The sequence below is a fragment of the Notechis scutatus genome, chromosome 2, assembly GCF_049901735.1.
Source record: "Notechis scutatus isolate UNSWTSFEM ecotype Mainland chromosome 2, rNotScu1.2, whole genome shotgun sequence".
NCBI classification, from domain to species: Eukaryota; Metazoa; Chordata; class Lepidosauria; order Squamata; family Elapidae; genus Notechis; species Notechis scutatus.
The window spans coordinates 152106696-152124464 of record NC_142010.1 but is presented as its reverse complement, the minus strand read 5'-3'; the positions used below and the strand labels follow the sequence as shown (position 1 = coordinate 152124464).

The following is a 17769-nucleotide window of genomic DNA, read 5'->3' as shown; positions in this document are numbered from 1 at the left end:
TATTATACAGTAATATTATACTTTCATATCACGGTAGGGGCCACAGGATATCGTCCTGCGGGCTGCAATTGGCCCGCGGGCCGCGAGAATGAGACCTCTGGCTATGAGCCAATTGCCAAGTGTCTGAATTTTGATGTGACCATGGGGATGTTGTAATGGTTGTTAAATGTGAAAAACAGCCATAAGTCACTTTTTCCCATGCCATTGTAACTAAATGAAGCCTTGTAAATCGAGGACTATCTATACAGTAGTACAAGCCCAAAATCTTTCAGTGAATTTCTTGATGGAAGGGAAATTTAAACCTAGCTCTCTCTCTCTTCACTCAGTCTAGAATTCTTAAATAGTTGACACTCACTGAATGGTTAATGACGGGAGGCTTTGGGGATTATAGATAAAACATCCACGCTAACAAGTTGCTTGTTATTATATACGAATATATAATTTCTGCATAATGTAATTTCCTCCACATACCGAAGAATGCACTCTGAAGGTGTTTAATACTGTACATTCCTCGGAATCGGTAAAATTGAAGCAGAGAACAAAATTACATTTCACTTCTTCTCAGCTCCCTCCAAAAGCCCCTCCTTTTTCCATCTGGAAACGAGGGCAGGGATTTTTAAACGACACTGACACTTTTTTCCCCTCACGAGTACAAAATTCACGTGTCCTGCTGTCTGGGCGCAAGACTATGTTGCATATTCTATTCTACGGTGTTTTATTCTGGAGGAAGCCCCAGAGTCAGTTTTTGGAGTGGAAGCCACTACTTCCGTGCCCCTGGCTGTATTTATTAAAATAATATTAATAATAATCGTCCCGCCTGACCCAAAGTCCGCTTCACAGAGATTACGGACTTTATAAACAGGCAAGCCAAATTCCTTGTTTGTCCAACCACACTTGGCCCATAAAGAATTCTATTCTATTCAAAATCGAGTTTTGCTGAACTGGGCAGAGCCTCCTGATCACGGGAAAGGAAATATCAGGCAGCCTAAAGAAAATCCCCATTGGCTCTTGAAGGTCCCGCCTCGTCCTCTAAATGGATGTTCCCTTAAACCCGGTAACGGCCTTCCGGGTCCTGATTGGCTGCAGCGGGCCGGGAACGCAGGAGAAGAACCCTTCGTGAAGGGAACAGGAAGGAAAATGGCGTTGCTGTGGGTCGCTGGAGTTTTGCTGCTGAGCCTGGGGCTGGTGGCCGCGCATACGGGACAGGTGCCCTTGCTCGCTTGGTCGAGTCACAGGTATGCGGGACTCTGGAATAGTCTACGCAGGTAATTGAGGTCATGGGGATTAGAGTCACGGGGGATCGAAGCCGCCGAAGGGATGGGGTTTGAGGTTGCTTTGCGTGGATAGCCACCCGAGTCTTTTTATTTTGGTTTTGTTCCTCTGGATCGCTCCCTTTATCCACACCTTACGGATATTTTAAACCTTTAAAGTTCCCGAGATGCAAAGCACCCGTGCTGCAAACGCTTGTATTCGTATCCCCCTCTTGAACACTGTCTCGAGACGAGTCTTTATTTGCTGGAGTTATATTGCATGTGCAATTCTGGGAAACGTGTTGAGATGGTCTCACGATCGCAGATGACTCCGTCCTTAGCTATTCTGGCTTAGGATTGTGAATGAAACGGGTCTCTGAGTGTAATTTTGGGTCTCCTCAATACAAAGGGGGATCACTATATTTCTGGGAACAATAAGAAATCCCCTCTTTTTGCTATATGGCCCTGGAAGAATATTGTGAAATACAATAGTCTGTTTGATCTGCAGTGTCCTTCGGATTTTGGAGCTCTTGAGATGTGCTGTGCTAATATAGGGTGAAAAATAATTCTAGAGGTGCTATCATGTTAAGGGGAAGTGAAGTAATGAATAGCTTAGTTTTGTGGTATTAATAGTTTCTACCAACAAGACTATAACTTTGGCAAAAGTATTGTTTACAACTTATGTCTTAATTCCAAGGTGCCAATGTGACATTTCTGACACTGCATGGGCAAAGTATTAGATTTACATATAATGGCTTTTCCCCCCAAAGCAATCAATAAAGTTTGATGCTTCAAGGAGGACTTCTCTAGCTGTAGGATTTTTTTTGCATCTCTGTTACAGTGTTTCAGTGTACCGAAAAAGGATATTCTACCCCTTTAGAAGTTTCTCATCAGTTTTTAGGTACAGGAGAAGACCGTTATTCCAGATTGGTTTTTCCATTCTCCTTTCCATAATTTTCATTTTGATATATCAACCAGAATCTACATTCCTCATAATTTGCTCTTTTTTTAAAAAGACATTGCCCTCATTTGATTATATTTCCCTTTGGGCTATTAGTGCCCTTGCCTTGCCTTGGGAGATATAATTGTATTCTGACCAATTGCAATGAATAAAGGGACATATTAAAATGCAATGCAAAAACAAAAACAAACCAACCAGGTGATGTGATGGGGTTTCTATTTACACCTGTACTTCAATAGTCTTAAATAATATTTTTGAAACTTTGACAAACTTTGGTGCCATTATATTTTAGAAATTCTGTGAGACTGTGTTGGCATGAGATTCTCTTCTCCCCTCAAAAGACTTACTTTTTAGAGTAAAACCTGGTTGTACATAAAAGATATAGTAAAGTATTATTTTGGTCTTTTATCATGGCTGCTAAGCATTCTCACCTTACTGTTGTTGCAACTCAAACTAGAGGAATGTTCTCAATGAGCAGATACAGAATTGAAGATGGGATTAGGCCAGTGGATATGCAATACTTGTAGAAACTGAGCAGGTTGCTAAATATGAACCTAAAAGCTCACAGACCCTTTCATTTTTGGCTTGTGAGTGAAATGCTAGTTTTAATCATGCATGTTCTATTTGTGTCAGCCTCATTCCCTAAACTAGTGTCACCTGGATATGTTGACCATCAGTGCTTGTAACAGCCTACCAGTAGGCTGTCGAGGATTTGTTTGGGAAGTTGAAGTCCAGTACACAGCAGGCTGATATTGTAAGAGAAAGATAAAAGCTCCCGTGAAAGAAAAGTGTAGCTTTTCTCTTTTTGATTCCCTCCCCACCCCTCTGTCTTGTGAGTACAGCTCCTTGTGGTCCCCTTTGGCAGCTCCACATGAGGGTCATGTGGTGACAGAAGCTCAGCTTGCATCTTTACTGGACTTGGCAGTAGACGGCGGCCCTCACAATGTATTGCTGTTCCTTCAGGAGAAAGTAAGTTATGGTGACAGGCTTCTTCATCTTCATTGTATTTATGACACTCCTTGCCAGTGGTTGCATGCTGGCCTGTTCATGTAGACTGCTAATTTCTTCCTATTTTAACCTATAGGAGTAGAAAAATCTTTTGGAAATAAGCATTTTACAAGTAGTTAATAATACTACGGTATCTATTTCATTGTCTGTATACTGATTTTGGTTCTTTTGGGGATTCAGTGTGTGTGTGGGAAGCTTCCTGTTTCTTGAGAGTGCACATGGAAATAAAAGGAAGCTTCTTTAGCTTAGTCATGTATACTGGGAACCTTGTGATTGTGACATTTGATCACTTCTTCACTGCATTTATCAGGATCTTTGTTGGCCATTGTTGTAGGGTGGAGTATTTCTCTTCTCCTTGCCATATTAACATGATAAGAAAATGATAACGCAGCTTCTCCCTAAAGTGGAGCAGCAGCTTCTGTTGAAAGTTCCTTTTGCCCGTTTTTCTTTTTATCTGTTCTGTAGGTTTGAACTAAAATCAAGGTGACTTCTTTTCAAAATATAAAATGTTAAAAATGCTGCTCACAAAGCCCTGTTGTTCAGAGAGAGGTTTAAAACATTTTGTCTTCCCTTACAGCTTAGCGTTGAGGATTTCACAGCATATGGTGGAGTATTTGGAAATAAGCCAGATAGCGCCTTCCCCAATCTGGAGGTGAGCAAGAATAATTGAGGGTTATAAGTTATGCTGCATCACCTATTTCTCTTACTGTGCATGTATTTGGGTACAGCAACATATATCTCTGTGTATGTATATGCATAAGTGTATTACTGAGAGAGAGAGAGAAATCTTATTTAAGGTACTGCTTGGGGGAAGGGGAATCCGTTGCTGCTGCGTGTCAGTTAAACCTTAAATTATATCAAATTATATTAATTGTTCCATTTGTGTAGTATCATAAATCTCATGAGTGAGATAAAATCAACTTGAAAATTAACATATATTTGATTGCATTAGCTGGACTCCTTCGGATACAATGCATTGGTTTAATTATTTCAGGATGGAAGTTTAACCTTGCATCTGAAGTCTGAGTTGAACTCCCTGAATTGAGTTTTCATTCTGAGAGTTTTTCCATTGGGCCACTGTTTCCAAGAAGTACTAAAAAGAAGATCTTAAAATACAGTCATAGAACTAACATATTTCCATTGTGTCCAGTTACAATTTCTTTTCATTTCCTTTTTGGTTTGTACTACAAGCTGGAATGGCTTCTTGTTTCTTAAATATTTGGCAGCTAGAGACCGGAAGCCAGAAAAATAGGTCATTCCACTGTATTAAATAAAATGAAAAAGGAAGAGAAGCCGTTTTGAGGTTTTGTTTAATAAAAAGCAGCAGGATCACTGGTGTGTTTTATTTTAAGTATGTTTGATCAGGATCTCCTGGGAACTGCATTCATATTCTCTCTCAGTTGTATAGCTTGCAGACTCTCTCAAGCTAATGGTGTATGTGAGAAAATGTTAATTGGAGAGAGAGAGAAAACTTTCGCTAGCAGTCTTGAACATCTAGGAAGGAAAAGAGATAACATTCAGATTTGATTTAAATTCCAGCTATAGTCTTAAAATCTAATTACATATTCAGCCTAATGAATGAGTAAGATCTCATGTCACTTTAAAAGGGGAGATATTCAGACTTAGGCCCGATAAGGGGCTGTTTCCTATCTAGTTCAGTTTTTCTATGTATGAAATTCAAAATCATGTAAAAGTAAACAATTTTCCATGTATGAGTTTGCATAAATAAACTGGAATATACAATGACAAATGAAAGTCTTGTACTTTAATACCAATGCTATTTATTTCAGACTGTAAATTACAAATGGAAGCTTTAAAATGTTTCCTTTATCCTTTCTTTTCCTAACCCTAACCCTTGCATGCAACAATAGGCTGTTTATAGACAGTTGGTCATTGAAAATTACTGATGTGATTTCTTGCCAGATCTTGGTAATAAATGAAAAATAGGCTATGGTACCTGTATTGAATTTGGGGAAGGATGCATTTGCCCCCTGACCATTAATCTACATTTAATTCTTAATTCTGAAATTATATATTTTTTCCTAGCACTTATCTATGGTACACGTAGTCCTTGAATTATGACTGCGATGGAGCCTGCCCATGGTCACTTAACCAACCTAATTTTATGACCTTTTGTGTAGCAGTCATAAAGGTAGTCATTAAGTGAACCCATTATTTGCTATGATGCATTTGACAAAATCCAGAAATAATTGTCAATTTGGGGCAAAACTGTCATAAAATGTGATCATGTGACCATGTGATGCTTGCAGACGGCCATAAATGTGATCCTGTTGCCAAGTCCCCAAGGTTTGGTCATGTGATCATGGTCCCGACTTTGAATCCATGTTACGGGTCTCGTTTTTGGGTCCATTTTAATTTCAAATAGTCACTAAGCCACCAGTTATAAATCAATGCTGAAATATTAGACTACAATGCTGAACTTTAAAGTAAACTCTGGCCATGGCTTGGATTGATATGGAGTCAGTAGTTGTTTGAAAAGCAAAATATTATAACACTAAAAGATGCACAGTGGCAGCTCAAGATAATGAAAAAGTGCCCATCTTTTTATTAACAACATAATTTAGGAAACCTTGTTGGGCATAGAACTGACTATTTCATTCCTTCCCATTAGAATGCCTTAAGAACAGCTCCCTCTTCCTTGGTGCTTCCTTCTGTCGATTGGTTTGCAGCTGGTGCTGTGCCTGCCTTTTTGAAGGCCAAACTGGGCGTTTCACCTCTTCACGTGGACCAGAACACCTTGCAGGAGCTGCGACTCAATGCCAGCCTTCCTGCCTTACTGATGGTGCGATTGCCTTATACCACTGGGTAAGTATTCAGTCTTGTGGTACTGTGATATCCTCCCTCTTGTGCACATGCGCACACAGATATTGCAAGATGCATCCCCAGGGCTGTAGGTGATAAAGGAATGCATTGAAAATCTTTGGGGAAGGCATGAGAGAATAAGAATAAGATTATCCAGTCCTGGGGGGAAAAAAGGAAGGCAGGAGAAAAGAACTCAAAATAAACCCCACCTTGATGTTGTTTAGTATGAAATTGGAGAGAGCTTTCAGGAGTTTGTTCTTGTCCAATAGAGATTAATTCTAGAATCCCTGCCTTGCCTGTTTCTTAACTTGGCCTATTTCAAAGGGCTGACAACAATCTTGAAAAGCTTGTTCAAGTTTTTCTCTGTCCTCTCTTATGCTAACCCAAGTCTAAAATATTCTGAATTTCTTTCTCATCCTTCCCTCTATTTCAGGGCTGTGTAATTTCTTTAATGGCTCTCTCATATCTTTCCCTCCAATCAGTTTTCCAATCCTTTACATGAGCAACGGCTTCCTATTGATCATTACATGTTAACATTCAGATAATCTGGTGCTGTTTCTTAGTCTTGTGGATCCAGCTCATAGTATTCATTTCCCCCAAAGTCGACTTCTCTCAACTTTTACTCTGCAGTTTCTATTTCCCCTCTGTGTAGCCTATCTTGGTATTTCACTTCTTCTACTTTCCCCTTTGCCTTCTTCCCCGTATCTATCAGGACACATGCATGTCACGTTTCCTTCAGGTTTTTCAGTCGTTCTCCACTGCAGTCAGAAGGCTGATCTATATGAGGTAGTGAGAAGCAATGTGGCTTCTGGAAATCTAGGCTAAACTTTCTCTCTCCAACTACAGTATAGAGCAGGGGTCCCCAACCACTGGGCCGCGGACCGGCACCGGGCCGTGGAGCACTCTTTACCGGGCCGCAAAGAAAAAAATAAAAAAAATGGCGGCTTTCTTCGCCGGTGAATGCTGCTGGGATCGGGATCAAGGACACAAATGAAAGAAGGGGAGGGAGGAAGCAACCAAGCCTGTCCTGCTCTCTGGCTCAGCCTCTCAGTCGCTTTCGCTCCTCCACCAGCCCAGGAAGAAACTGCTTCAAAGAAGCCGGGTGGGGGTGGCTTTTCCTGTCGCCGCAGCTTCCCGAAGCGCCCGCTTTCACCCCACCCGCCCGCCGCCGCCGCGGTTCAATCCACAGTGCTCCGTTCTGCCTGCCTGCCTGTCTGGTTGTTTAGGAGCAGCTTCGGCTGAGAATAATAACTATTCGCCTCTTTTTATCAGCCGAAGCTGCTCCAAACGAAGAAGGCAGGCAGGCAGGCAGGTAGAACGGAGCACTGTGGGATTGAACGCATGAGCGGGCGGGCGGGCGGGTGGGGTGAAACGGGCGCTCGGGAAGCTGTGGCGACAGGAAAGCCACCCCCCGGCTTCTTGGGCTGCTGGAGGAGCGATAGAGTGACTGAGAGAGGAACGAGGCAGACACCTGAGGGAGGGAGGGAGGGAGACACCTGAGGGATGGGGCTGAGGGAGGCAGGGCCGAGGCGCTCCTGAACCCAGGAGTTTGCTGGCAGACGTTTTATTACCCGACTAGGTAACAACATCAGATGTTACCTAGTCAGGTAATGAAACGTCTGCAAGCAAACTACCAAACTCGGATTCTCTCTTCCCCCCCAGGTCCTTGAAAAATGTTTCTGCTTGAAACCGGTCCCTGGTACAAAAAAGGTTGGGGACCACTGGTATAGAGTATCATTGATAACTATAGGAAGTTACCCCTTATCACCACAATTTATGAACCCAAAATTTATATTGCTAAATGAGACATTTGTTAAGTGAGTTTTGTCCCATTTTACACATTTTTGCTACATTCGTTAAGTGAATCACTGCAGTTGTTAAATTAGTAACCCCATTGTTAAGTGAATCTGGCTTTCCCGTTAATTTTGTTTGTCAGAAGGTCACAAAAGATGATCACATGACCCTGGGATACTGCAACCCTCAAATATCAGTCAGTTGTCAAGCATGCAGATGTAAATCACATGACCATGGGGATGCTGCCATGGTCAGAAGTGTGCAAAATGGTCCTAAGTCACTTTTTTCAATGCCATTGTAACTTTAAATGGTCACTAAACGAACTGTTCCAAGTCTAGAACTACGTGTAAAATGGAAGAATCTAGATTCACAGAAAGGGAGACTGGAGACTTTTTTTTGTTAACAAGCTGTAATCTCTCTCTTCCTCTCTCCTCCCCCCTTTCTTCTCCAGCTCTAGTCTTATGGCCCCAAAGGAAGTTTTGACCAGCAATGGTAAGCAATAGCTTGGAAACATTAATCCACTGGGGAAGAATGGCTTCTGATAGCATTTCGGGTGGGCCTGCAAAGCTAACCTGCTTGGAATGTCCTGGTGTGGGATTCTGGTTTTAGGATCAGCTCGTACAGGTATTCTTAACCTACAGCAATTTGCTTAGTGATCATTTGCTTAGCGATCATTCAAAGTTACAATGGCACTGAAAAAAATGACTTAAGACCAGTCCTCCTGCTTATGACTATAACAGCATCCCCCACAGTACATGATCAAAATTCAGGCGCTTGGCAACCAGCGGGTAATTACAACGGTTGCAGCATCTCAGGGTCATGTGATCGCCATTTGCAATTTCTCAGCTGGCTTCCAACAAGCAGAGTCAGTGGGGAAGCCAGGTTTGATTAACAAGCATATGATTCACATAACAGCTGCAGTGATTTGCTTACCAACTGTGGCACAACAGATTGTAAAATGGGACAGGACTCCCTTAACAACCATCTTGCTTGGCCACAGAAATACTGGTCCCAAATTATGGTTGTAAGTCAAGGACTACCTGTGTTTAGTTTATAGTAGCCAGGTGTGTGGCACTCTTACAGCGGTTTGCTTTTTGCTGTATGGACTAGCTTATGCAAAAGACAGTCCCAAGGAAAGTCCTCACTGACAAGGGACAGCAGCAGACTTATGTGAAGCAGGGAGGTAAAGAGCAGGCATGCAGGTTGGGCCAGATTCAGAGAAGGCAAGAAGTGCTGTTTTCTTGGGGCTGTTTATTTATGCCTTCAGATTTTTTTTTCCCCTTCTAACAAAATGTCTTCTTGCAGATGAGATCCTGGGGCAGGTTTTGAGCGCTCTTCAGTCAGAGGACATTCCCTACACAGCCATCCTGACTGCTCTGCGGCCTTCCAGGGTACACAGTCCTTCTGTAGTTTCTCTTCTTGCTCTCCTCCCTGGTTCCTGGGAATACATCATTCTCTGAATCACAGTAATTGGCTGCCTTTGCGTCTGAGTCAGCTTGATAATAATAGGTGCAAGGTTCACTTTATAAATGTCAAAGAAAAGTAAAACATAGTGATAATTAAATTATACCCAAAGATACGGTGAAATGAGGAGGAAGATAACAAAAAAGGTTTTTTAAGACTTTAAAAAAATATTAGTCTTTTTGTTAAAAGAACTAGCAATAAGAGAGACTGAGTTAAACTGGATTGTGCCAACGCAAAATGTCCAGAAAATGGATGCCTGCGTGGATGTCTGGGAGCATTTATTTACCTGTTTACCATCTTTATACTGTTGCCTTTATTATATGCAGTTCAAGCTACATAATGCTCCCTCTTGTTTTCCTCACACTAATAACTCTGTGAGGTAGGTTGGATTGAGAGAGAGAGTGACTGATTCAAAGTCATCTGTGCTTAAGACTGGATGAAACACAGTCTCCTGTTTCTAGTCTGGGTCTTGGATCGATCTAGTTCTCTAAAGCAACTCTTTCTCAAGATACCTGAGAGCTCCACGTGACCCCCTCTTAATGGTGCTCCAGAACCTGTGCTATAAGGAGTGAGTGTGCCAAGCAACATCCATTTAAAAATTCATTTAGATTCAGTAGCAGTTAATGAAATAAGATTACTCCTAGAATACTTGGTAGTTTGTTCCTTGACGTTGCTATAAAAATACTTTTGATAGTAACTTTTGGAGAGCTAGCATTGGAGAGCAGAGGGGGCTATATCCTTGTCCGCAAACCCATAACATAACCTTAAGTCTTTCCTGCCCCATTGCATTCTCTCCACCTTTATTTTTTCCTCTCCACTCTCTGATAAAGTGACTTTTGGTGGGTTTTTTTTTTAATGAATGGTATTATAATTCTGTTTGTAAACTGTCTTGATAAACACTGGTTGTATAATACAGCATATGAAGAAGGGAAAATTCCCCTGTAGGTTCTCCGGGATGTTTCTGACATGGCTCCAGAGAAGCTAGGTAGACAGCTACTTCAGACGGAGACATCATTTGCACCTGTTCGTTACCCGCTAACTGGGACCCCAAAGATACTCTTTTGGGCCAGCAATTTATCAGTGACCATCAACAACACGCTGTTTGACCTAACCAATTTAACCTTTGGGCCTAGTCCTACAGTTGATGTGCAAGAGTCTGTATGGAATTTCAATGCTTCTGAGTAAGTTGGGGCAAGGGCTGGGAGAATGATGGGGAGGTTCTAATGATGTGATAATATGAGCTGTTGAGGAAAGTATATATAGGTGGGATGGGAAGTTACTGGCTGCCAGGAATTGGAGGAGCAAGTGGTGTGCACTTTTACAAAAAAAAAAAAAAAAGGATTCACCTTTGAATCATTCAAGCTGGCATGTCAATCTGTAAACATTTGTTGTGAATCTACTTCTGCTAGTGATGGGTTTGGAGAATCTTGAATTCTGGCCTTTCTATATCATGATTGTTCCATTTTGCTTCACATCAACAACTACCTGCATTTTGCCCCCAGGTTTCTCTCAAATTTTACAGATTATGAGTGAGATGTAAACACACATACACCCAATTTGGGGAAAATAATATCTGGGATTTTTCTGTGCCATGCCAAATTCTAAACTGGCATACAGATAGTCCTCAATTTATGACTGGTTGTTTAATGATGCAAGTTATAATGGACTTTTAAAAAGCTATTTATGAACCATCCTCAAAGTTGTGACTGCCGCACCTCACCCCATCCCACCCTTTTGCCATCAGAAAATGGCAAAAAACATTGTATATGCCTGATTTACTTAACCACATAGTTTGCTTAATGACCACTTTCATAAAAATAGTTGTAAAATCAAATCTGTTCACATGGTGCCTCAACACAACCACAACGTATGACTGAAATTCCAGGCTCCATAAATCAAAAACTATTTTAGAATCATACTTAACATTTGGACAGCATTAGCTAAACATGAAGGTTATATAAGTCTTTACTAAATATGGAGAGGAAATGTATAGTTTGGGGCTGGTTAAATAAATAAATAAAAACTAACTCTGCTTTCTCTCCATAGATTGGCACTGAAATATAAAAACATAAATGGGAAAGAGCTAAAAATCAGGTAAAGTTGGCACAGTTTCTGAGATCCTGTTCTTAGAGCGGCATATGTTTTACCAGTTGTTACTTGTCTTTTTCAATCTGGGAGTTAAATCACCAGGTTGTTCTCTATCTACTGCAGAGTTGAAATTTCATTATTTCTTGTGGTACAATTTGCATGGAAGGGCTCAGCTGGGTCTTTTTGTTAATATTCTAAAACAGGAGGTCTTGTTCCTTAGATTTTGTTTGTAGTTTTTCCAGTGTTGCTCCTGAGGTCTCATAGACAAAGAGAGCCTTAAGTTATTCTTACCCATCCTCTGTGACTTCCAAGAAAACTGTGTGGACATCAAGAGTTTTAGCTTGGCTCAGATTTTCATCTTTAAAGGCCCTTTTTACCACAGTAGCCAAATGGTGGCATGGTTACCTACCATTTTGAAGGGGCAATATACAGAAACAATATCTTTACTAAACTAAACCTAATACTTTTTTTAAAATGGAGCTTCTATTAAGTATCCTCGTCCCCCAAAATGGAGAAAAAGTAGAACATCCTGGTTCAGTCCATATATATGAGCCGCACTGTCCACTGGAGCCCTTACACACACACACACACACACACACACACACACTCCTCTCCCCCAAATATTAAGATGCCAGGCTACCTTTTCTCTTTTAGCAGTAGTATTAAGGCTTGAGGAACATTTTAAGGCATTTTTAGAAACTCTATGTAAAGTGGGAGACAAAATGTTTTAATGAATATAGGATATGTGATATCTATATTAGACATAGAACCTGCCACTACTAGGCAATTGTGGTCTAGCTTAATAAAAACTTTGACCCAGAGGATTGCTAGTGGTTATTACTAAGGTTTAAAGAACTATCCAGACTATTTGTACTTATTTTGCTCTCTCGGTCTCTCTCCCCCTCCCCCTCTCTTTTGGTTTTCTGTTTCCCCACAGATTTCTAATGACAAATGCCAGTTATTCCATTTCTAAGCAGAACTGGTTTGTCCTCCACACTGTGGAACTGGTCAGACCTGGAGACCCACCTGCTGTCTTCAATGTTACCCAAATCACAGCCCCTACCAACTATTCCTTCAGCTGTGCTTGTGTGAGCAGTGAACCATCTTTGGGGGGCATGTTGTTCCCTGCCAAAAATGCCACCCAGTGGGATCTGACTATCCTGAGATTTCAGGTACTCTGAGTGGGGAGAATACATCCTAGTTAGTTGGCTTGAAAGGGTGACAGAAAACCAGGGTTGGGATTCAAATTTTTTAACAACTGGTTCTGTGGGCATGGCTTAGTTGGTGGGCGTGGCTTGGTGGGCATGTGACTGGTGGACATGGCTTGGTGGTCATGTTATTGGGTGGGCGTGGTCAACTCAATATCACTCACATCGAGGCACGCATCTCCTCACCTGGCCTCTCATGACTGTGGGGATGCTGCAACAGTCATAAGTATGAAAAATGGTCAGGTCACTTTTTTCAGTGCCTTTTTCAGTGCCATTGTAACTTTGAATGACCATGACTCCACAGAAGCAAATTACCAGCAAAGGAGGGGAAAAAAACTTCAGAGAAGTTCCAGAGACAGGAAGTCTAGTCCTGCCAAGAATGTAATAAGGGTTAATGGAGAGGCAGTTTCTGTAAGCAACACCAGAATGTTTCCTTCCTGCCTTCCTTACAGGATTAGGCCAGTAATTTCTTCTAACAACCGGTTCTCCAAATGCTTAGAATGTTAACAACCTGTTCTAGAGAATAGGTGCAAACTGGTAGAATCCCACCCTGCAGAAAACCCCCAGTCTTTTATAAAGCCAAGCTGTCCGACCTTTCCAGAAATGTCTCATTTTATGCTTGTATCAATGGACCACCTTTCTAATAAATTATTCTGGTATTTGTAAGAAGGCTTTGGTTGCTTTCTTATTGGCAGCCAGGGATCAAGGTCAATCTCCCACATCCTCTGACTTCTGATAAGACTCTGTAAATGTCACTGGACTAGAGCTTTTTCTATATACTGTAGTAATGGAATTTGTTAAGATCCTGTTGGGAATATAACGAGATGTAGGGAGATTTAAACCAACCTGCAACACTAATGCAATCTTCTCTGTCCTTGCAGATCCAAAGCTACCAACTGATAAATGAAACATTTTCTGATGCTAGTGACTGTGCTGGTTTCTTTACTCCTGGAATATGGATGGGTTTGCTCACTTCATTGCTTCTTGTCGCTATCTTCACCTATGGCCTCCACATGATCATGAGCCTCAAGACTATGGACCGATTTGATGATCCTAAGGGGCCTACCATCTCTGTGCCCCAGACAGAATAGTGGTCGGTTCACATGAATCTCATTTTATTGACAAAAGTGACCAGCTTGTGTATACCGTTATTCTGCCTATCCCGTCAGTCATCATCCCAATCCCTAACATGATGTACTAAATTTTTCTTGGTCCTGGACCTTTACCTTGTATAGCTGCTCCCTGACTCAAATTCCTCTTATTCTTCTCCCCTCAATCTAATATTCCTGGAGACAAGCTGTAAGTAGAGAGATATTGTTTCCGTACTGGATAGAGATGGACATCCTGTGTTTTGCATACTGCTGAGAATATCTACACTGAAGTTTGCTGAAGCTTTATCTCCTCAGAGAAAACAACCATTCCCTTTACGTTTCTAGTGGACAGAAATAACCTTACCTTGTAATGTAAAGTGGTGTACATTTTCTTATTTTTGTTGAATGTTTTTTTTTCCCTTGCCTTATCGAGATCCCTATTTGCACCCACACTGCTGTATTTCAAATAGTTTTCTCCCCATCGTCTTTATTTATTTGTGGTTCTTGTGATTAGTTCTGTTTATGATAACTCACGTATTTGGGACTTTGTGCTGCTTGTGATCAGGTTCGGTGGGATTTCCCTCCCATGACCCATTTGCTGTTCCAGCAATTTGAAAGATGCAAATAAAGGAGAGAGTTGAATCTGTGTAGTGTGCATGTTAAAACACCTTAAATTTTAGTTGGATTTATGGAAAATATATTTCTTTACTCCCAGTATCTATTGTAAATGCCACTTATGAATGCTATTGTCTGTATTCTGACATACTGTTTTTTAGGTAAGTCTTAAGGCAGGAGATAGCAACTTAGAGTCTTGGATTAATTTTAATAGCCCTCTGCTTAAAATCAATTTTTACAAGTGGTTAATTCACAATAAAGATCAATCTCTACCTTAGCAGACTGTGGTATGATATCAATCATATCAATTTATTACACTCATTGGCCAGTGACTAATAGAACTTCATTATAGAAATGTAAAATTAAAATCAAGAAAAGATTAAAGGATATTTAAGTGGAATCAAAGGTATAACTACAATCTTTAAAATAAGAGTAAAGTAAAATGATATGTCATTAACTGATTAATATTAACTTGGTTAAACAGATTTAACTTTTCAAAACTAAATTGAGGGCCTAATACTAATATGCTAAAAAAGATCTATAAATCAATTTTAAGAAAAACAATTGAACATCCATAATTTTCAAATGATTTTATTTGGTTAACAAAAAGCTGCAATAAGTCTAAATTGATAGAGTTGACAACAGTTTGCAAGAGTATCAGTAATTATGACAGGAGTTAAAAGGACCTTCATTGTGTTTGCCCATACCCAGTCCCCTAATGATCTGTTGACAAATTTTTATTGCTGCAACACAAAATCCATCAGTGTTCTATCTGATAACTAGTTTATTTTCTGATAAAAGAAAATCAATGAGAAAAATTTAATTTAGATCTGTAAAAATGTCTGTAAAGGAAGAGTAAAAATTAGTTCACTGTCCTGGTAATAGGGGCGTGTAGGCTGTGAAAAAAAAAGAGTTCATGTATGACATCAGTTTCATACAGCCCTGACATTTATCATTGCTTCCAGCTCTTGCTATTGACATATAGCACCTGAAATGTACTTCAACAACAAAAAAGGCAGTTCATTACATGTATTATGGTATTGGAAACAAATATCTGTCTTTCCTTTCCCAGTTGTACTTGCATTTGAGAAGCCATTTCATTTGAAAAAATGTTTCACTGTTATAAAAAACTTCCTGAAACATGTTGCAAGTAAATCACACTTAACAATGCGTGAATAATTTCAAAGCATCCTAATTAGATTTAGCACTATTAAAAGCACATTGTTAAACAGTTCTGTGTAGCCAGTCTATCAGTGATACTTAGTGACATCTTTCTTTGTAAATGCCAGGACATAGAATTATAACTATATTGGGAACCAGCATTTCATATTAAATGGGAAAAGTTGGTTTCTTAAATCCTGTTTATATAAAAGTGGATGGAGGATTGCTGGAATCCTGTCATTTTAAGGATTCCATAAGTCAGTACTACTGTAATCAATGGTAGTTTGGCCTAATTTTAAAAAGTTTTGGGGAATGCTATCAATTTAAAACTCAGGCAAGAATGACAGGTAATAGTAGTAGCCGAGGAAGGTAGTATCTTTGGAATAAGAACTTTTCATGTTCCATCTTTAACATCTTTAATAATAATTTAATAGGAAAAAAATCCCCATTCCTGGATTTCTGTAACAAATAAAATGTGTGCAGTTACTGTTGTTCCTAAGAAAGTAAGGGGATCGAGATAAAGGAACCTTATTTCATTTTAATGAGTATTTCCTAGGGAATTAATGTGCAAAACTAGTCCCTTATATTCAAGAAAATTCAACAGAAGGAATCACAATACTTATTGTGGGTTTCAATTCCTCTTGTAATCAATCATACAAAGTTATATAAGTGCTGTTTTGTACTATCGTTCTCATGGGAAAGTGGGGAGCCTTTGAATTCGATGCTTTCTACCTCTAGTAGCTGAAAAAAATAGAGGGAAGTGACATTCCCTTGCATTTTCATGAATAGTGCCATGAGCAAGAGAGGAAATGGCTGCATCTGTTTTTAACACTGCAAAGCTAGTAAACTCTAAATGCTAATACAGCATTTCTTGGCCTCAGCAATTGAAGTGCAGATCAACTCCCAGAATTCTGAGAGTTAAAAAGTCCACACAGTCAATCATTTTGTCTAATTTTTACCTAGTGAGAGCATTGTCAGTAATGCCATTAGAACTGATGGGACCCCTTGTATAAAATGCCTTTCTGCCTCTTTCTCCTTACCTCTTGGTGTTTGCTTCCTTATTAGGCCCTTGGAGTTTCTTTAGGCTGTATACCAGGGGTCTCCAACCTTGGCAACTTTAAGCCTGGAGGACTTCAACTCCCAGAATTCCCCAGCCAGCAAAGCTGGCTGGGGAATTCTGGGAGTTGAAGTCCTCCAGGCTTAAAGTAGCCAAGGTTGGAGACCCCTGCTTGTATACAATAGTCCTGGGCCTGCCCTCCTGAAGCCGGGAGTGATGCTGAAGACAGAGCACCATCCTCAGCAGTATCTCTGGGCTTGCTTGTAGAGATTTCTTTTACATAGTCTTGGTTGGAGAAATCAAGGGTCTGAACCTTTTCTTTCTGAACCCAAAATGTATGCTATCTTTAGAAGTTGCTAGGATCCTGTTGGAGGCTGATTGGAAACATTCTGTTTATTGGTGAACAGAACCAATACACACACACAATGACAAAATGGAGTTGAGAGTAGGGTGAGGTTTTATACCTTTTTCATTTCCATGGGATCATATAGGGGTCATGGCTGGTAGGCAAATGGGGAAATGCAAATCCTAAGTGTTTCTCTGAGCTAATCTTGTCTTGCCTAATTGCTTATCTGGAGTTTCTGTCTGACCCAGTCTTTCTGAATGATTACCAAATCTGCATTTTTAAAAGCTGGCCTCCTCAGTTTCTGCTTGAGGCTGGTTTCTGCCTCAAAGTTTTTCCTCCATTTCTCCTTTAGGGGAAATATCCTGTCCTGCTTTTTTTAATATTCCCCAAAACATTTATTTCTCTGGGAAGCTGGGTGGATGCTGACTTTCTACAATCCAAAATGAGATTACTCGGTCTCCCCCTCGCCCAAGTCAGAGGAGTTCTGTCTTACTACATATTGCAATAGAGAAAAAAATATATGCACCGCTGTCTGAACCCCTTTCCCATAACCGATTGCAGCATTCACACCCTTAAGATGAATCCAGTCAATGGGGGGCTTCCTTGGTAGCAGAAAGCTTGCGGTCCCACATTGCTCAGTCGATCCAAAGCCATGTCCGGCGAGGAGCGGGAATGCAGCCGGAGCGTGCAGAGCAGCCGCGTAACTGACGGAAATATTACCCAGTATACGAAGCAGCGTGAACCGCAGTCCCCGACCCTATTAACATGCAACTAGCGTGGATTCGGGTACCGCCCTTCCCCCTCCGCATCGCGGATCTCTTTTCCTTGGCGGAATTATCTTGGGAGTCGCTGCAATCAGCAAAGCTTTTAAGATGTTTCTGACAGTCTTGAGGGCGGGATGGA

General features: G+C 40.7%; 1 protein-coding gene across 1 annotated transcript; it reads left to right on the top strand.

Annotated features, from left to right (window-relative positions):
• The first annotated feature begins 1100 nt into the window (after positions 1 to 1100).
• On the top strand, positions 1101 to 14329 carry ATP6AP1 (ATPase H+ transporting accessory protein 1). Its single transcript, XM_026676232.2, has 10 exons — positions 1101 to 1235; positions 3054 to 3180; positions 3797 to 3871; positions 5852 to 6045; positions 8288 to 8328; positions 9142 to 9227; positions 10246 to 10481; positions 11347 to 11394; positions 12326 to 12560; positions 13478 to 14329. The coding sequence occupies exons 1-10, from the start codon at positions 1138 to 1140 to the stop codon at positions 13685 to 13687; spliced, it is 1350 nt and encodes a 449-aa protein (XP_026532017.2). The 5' UTR covers positions 1101 to 1137; the 3' UTR covers positions 13688 to 14329.
• The last annotated feature ends 3440 nt before the right edge of the window (positions 14330 to 17769 follow it).